The sequence below is a fragment of the Podarcis vaucheri genome (assembly GCF_965113315.1).
Source record: "Podarcis vaucheri genome assembly, chromosome: 9".
Classification (NCBI taxonomy): Eukaryota; Metazoa; Chordata; class Lepidosauria; order Squamata; family Lacertidae; genus Podarcis; species Podarcis vaucheri.
In genome coordinates this window covers 42,973,368-42,978,263 of record NC_138767.1, presented here as the reverse complement: position 1 = coordinate 42,978,263, position 4,896 = coordinate 42,973,368, and the positions used below count along the sequence as shown (strand labels likewise).

The 4,896-nt window shown below is 42.7% G+C and overlaps 1 protein-coding gene across 1 annotated transcript; it reads left to right on the top strand.

The window, feature by feature from the left end:
• The first annotated feature begins 566 nt into the window (after window positions 1-566).
• LOC309540434 (uncharacterized protein C4orf46 homolog) lies at window positions 567-4,512 on the top strand. Its single transcript, XM_082237316.1, has 2 exons — window positions 567-797; window positions 3,274-4,512. Exons 1-2 carry the CDS (start codon window positions 669-671, stop codon window positions 3,427-3,429), a joined length of 285 nt encoding a protein of 94 aa, XP_082093442.1. The 5' UTR covers window positions 567-668; the 3' UTR covers window positions 3,430-4,512.
• The last annotated feature ends 384 nt before the right edge of the window (window positions 4,513-4,896 follow it).

Sequence of the window (4,896 nt, the reverse complement as noted above, 5' to 3'; positions counted from 1 at the left end):
CGAAATGCACGCCGGGAAAAGTCGTTCCGGGCTGCCACTTTGTTTCATGACGAGTTCGTAGAGAAAAAAGGGAAGAGTGACACGCGATTGCAGTTCTTGTTGACTTCCGGCTCAAAATATTGTAATTGATTGGTTGATTGATTGATTAATATATCGCCCTACACCCGGGGGTCTCAGGGCGGTTCACAAATACATAATAAAAATTAAAACAACAACCCAATAGCCCCCCCAAAAAGTAACAAATTTTAAAAGGGCATAGGTATTGAACTGGTTTCCCGCGTTATTCTCCTAGCAGTCACGCAAATACAATGCACTGACCACACGCTTGCACCTATGGGGCATCATAGCCAATAGAGACTTTCTTTTTTCCTTTTTCCTTTTGCCCAGTTTGCCCTGCTCAGGGTCACTTCTACATTTTTCCTTTCTCTATGGAGTCAAGGGTGAGGTAACCGAGAGTGATCGGCGGATGTTGAACCCCTTACGTCAGTGACAGGCAACGGTGACAGATTCCTTGAGGCGAGCCCTTATTTCCATTTTTGTAGGCGGAGCTCCAGCTGTGTCGTCACGGGCGAGTGGGCGTGGCTTTGAACTCGCGCCTCCCGCCTCCCGCTCAGCCCGCGGCAGTTGGCGAGTGGGAAGCGAGTGGCGGTTATTTTGAGTCCAGCGGGATGGCGGAGGCGCCGACTGTGACTTCTTCCGCGGTCGGGAGCGCTCCCGGCCGAGCCACGCCACCCTCGGAGCAGCTGGCAGAGCCGCCTCGCGGGCTCCTGGAGACAGTGGAGATGCAGCTGGGAGACGTGAGTCTTCTTCCTCCCTTCGGGGTTTTGTTCTGCTGGGCCCTTGTTCTTCAAGGCCCTTGGCATTCTCCTATCACACAGTATATGGGTTGCTGCACGGAAGGCCACAAGTCTTTGCCCTTCCTCGTGTCTGCACGTGTGAGTAGCCCAGCAGCATGGGGGGGTGTATGCAATCCTATTTATTTCTTATTAACCCCCCCCCAACTTCTTGTTCCGGGGGGGTGGCTATTGGGTTGTTGTTTTTATTGGGTGGTTGTTTTTGTTTTTATTAGGTATTTTGTGTTTTTAAATCTTGATTTTTTTCTGTGAACCGTCCTGAGACACACACCCCCGGGTATAGGGCGGTATATAAATTCAATAAATAACAACAATAATAATAATAATAATGAAATAATAAAATGGCTTGCGAAGGGGGAGGGAAATGCAATCAGAAATAAAAATCCTGCATAGATAAAAAGAGTGCAGAAGCACTAAAATGGTAAAACTCAATCATCATCATTGGAGGTAACAATTCAACATAGCATTATTTTTTAAAGCATCATTTCAGAGGGAGGGAGGGCTCTCTCCTAATAAACATCCCTGGGACCCCACTGCAGAGAAGCCAAACCTGGTTGATCAGTATACAGTAGTACCTCAGGTTACATACGCTTCAGGTTACATACGCTTCAGGTTACAGACTCCGTTAACCCAGAAATATTGCTTCAGGTTGAGAACTTTGCTTCAGGATGAGAACAGAAATCGTGCTCTGGCGGCGCAGCAGCAGCAGGAGGCCCCATTAGCTAAAGTGGTGCTTCAGGTTAAGAACAGTTTCAGGTTAAGAACGGACCTCCAGAACGAATTAAGTACTTACCCGAGGTACCACTGTATAAGTATTAGCAGTTGCCTCCACCTCTTGGAGAAGAGGTCTGCACAGAAGAGGATTATCTCCCCCTTCAGTATGCAAAGATGAGTAAAGTGAACTGAACTTGCTAGAGATGTTGCCATTTTTTAAATGTCTGGCATGAGATGGGTGGTAAAGTGATTGTGGACCACTTGACTATTGTGTACGGAATTGCGGTTCCTCTAAAGGAGCAGGTGCTCCTTTGGGTTGGGGCTACTCCTGGAAATATAGCTGCCACTAGAGGCTCAAGCAACCTCTGTGGCTTTGGTATGTCACCGACAGCTGCATCTGAATTGGGATCACTTGACCACTGTAGTCCACGCACACTGGTAACCACGAGACTGGATTACTACAATGTGCTCTACATGGGTTTGGTCCAGAAACTCCTGTTGGTGCAGAATGTAACAATTAGGCTGCTGATGGGAGCAGATGGGTGACAGCATGTAACACTTCGTGTCAAAACATCTGCTCTGGCTGCCCATATGCTACTGGGCCAGGTTCATGGCTGTTGTGTTGATTTACAAAGCCCTGAACAACATGGGTCTATGTCTAGGACATTTTAAGGGCTATCTGAATCCTTATACCCCAGCTTGATCACAGACCATCCAACTCAACTAGAAGTTAGGCATTTACTGTTGATAGTTCCATGCTCTGGAAAACTCATCCATCAGAGGTTTGGCAGACATCCATACTTGCTTTTGACTTTTCAGGTGTACTTACATGTCTCTGCCAGTCATTTTTGATAAACTGTATTGTTTTGATGATGTTTTATGTTTCAACATTGTATACCATCCTGATATTTTATGATATGCTGGTATAGAAATACTTTTATAAATAAAAGAATACAACAGATGAATCAACTAACTGAAGCTTTTCGAGTTCTCACAGTTTTAATCTGTTGGGCATATTTCTTTAGATTTTAAGGCTATTTGTTTTCTTATTTATTGTAATAATAGGGATTAAGCAAAGAAAAATTACCGTATTTTTCGCCCTATAGGATGCACTTTTCACCCTATAGGACGCACTTTTTCCCCTCCAAAATTGAAGGGGAAATGTGTGTGCATCCTATGGGGTGAATGCAGGCTTTCGCTGAAGCCTGGAGAGCGAGAGGGGTCGGTGCGCACCGACCCCTCTCGCTCTCCAGGCTTCAGGAAGCTATCCGCAAGCCTTGGGAGCCCGCGGGAGTTCCCACCGGGCTCCCACGGCTTGCGGAGAGCTGCCTCTATCCCGAAGCCCGGGTGCACTGAGCAGTCACTCCCGGGCTTCGGGTAGCTCTCCGCAAGCTCGGGTTTCCCCCGCCCCAGCCCCGCGCCTGGGGGGGAAATAAATTTTTTTCTTTCCCCCCAAAAAAACCAACAACGAGGTGTGTCCTATGGGCCGGTGCACCCTATGGGGCGAAAAATACGGTAAAGAGGGCCTTTCTTCCAATGGAAAGAGGGCCTTTCCTCCACCATCAAATACGTGTCCTTGGAAGGAAGATTGCTATTAGATATGGTAGCTAGAAAATGACATTTTAATGGACTGAATTTTATCTTGGACAAAAAGTAAACTCTAATAATAATTGCTGCGGAAACTGAAAATTTCTTTTTATTGCAGGCAGCATTTTCACTCACCAAGCTTTTGGAGGCCACGTCTGCAGTGTCAGCCCAGGTAGAAGAACTTGAAACGAAATGTACTGAACACGCTAGATTTCTTAAAACATGGCGGAGTCTTCTAAAAGAAGGATACAATTCCCTGAAACCCACAGAGTGATTTGAACACCCATACAATGTTGCTGTTTTAACTGTTTAAGGAAACCAAAGGCAAGACTGGCCAACAGCACATAACACTTTTTACTACCTTCATATGGAGAGATAGAACTACTTCAACAAGCCTTCATTTTAAATCTGCAAAGAAAAAACAGAACGGTGGTTTTTAACTTCATACTACAAACAAAGCAGCTCCCTTAAATACCTTGAAGCATGCTCACCATACTGGATAATTTGTTCCTAGGGAACGACTGAAGGAGTATGTGCTGTAAAAATAGTTTTCTTAAAGGGCTGGAGATCAGACTGAAATAGTGATTAAGAGTTTCATTTGACTGTTACTTGGAATTTTACTAGTTATGGATGACTGTAACACCCATAGAATTCATTGTATAAGGTCTATGGACTGTTAGGCTAAAATATTTAATTGTATGGAAAACAGCTGTGTTTAATCCTCTTAAACTAAGTAACATTCAACACTTTCTTCCCTAAAGAGGTGTGACTATGGCTGTCTGGAAACTGGTTGCTGTTTTACTTAGTCTCTTGACTGTTTCAATATATTCTTAAGAAGTTTTTAAATCATATTTTTCTATCTTGAACATGTGATCAGAGTATGTTTTGACAAAATAAACTGAGTATAGAGCCTTCTGCATGATAGATCATAGAATTTTATCTCCTGCTAAAAGATGCAATTTCTCTTATTTATTGTGCAGTTCTAATGACATACAGGGTTCAAATATATATGACAGTGTGTAATCTTTTACCAGCATATTGTAAATCTGATACTTTGAATATAAATTGAGGAAACAATGTTATTTGTAAACAAGGACTGTATGCAAATTAATTTAGTTGCATTAAGCCCCATTGAAAGGAATATGATGATTTCATTAGTACTTTGTACAGATTGAAATCACTGGGTAAATACAGGTAACATTCTGGATCCAACCCAATTACCTGCCTTTTGTTTTCATCCTGGAAACAGCATTTAAGTAAGTTAAATAACAGGAAAACAAATAATTACATTTCCAAATAAATTCAGTGTATCTAAGTGTTACTGTATTAATAAAGTATATTGGTATAAGGTTAGAAAGACTCATCTTTTCTCTAGCATTTCAGATTAAGTAGCCAGTATACCTTAAAATTTGCCTCTATCTGAATATGGGCTAATTGTGGCTCTAGAGCCTTGAAGTGGGTTATTAGGCTTATGGATATGGAGACTTTGCTGAAAATAGCAGGCCAGACAATTAGAAAAACTGCTCCAATCAAAACTGTAGTAGCAGAATAAATTGATCCAGCTGAACAAAAACCCATGCTAATGATAACTCAAATATATTAATGACTCCTATAGTTTGTGGAAGAAACACCAAATCAAATTCTACAGAATAGTAGATACAGTATAACCTGAGGTTTCCCCAAACCATTTAGGTGCTCTGTGCTGTTTCTTTGGATTTTTGGTTGGAGATGGGAGATGGTA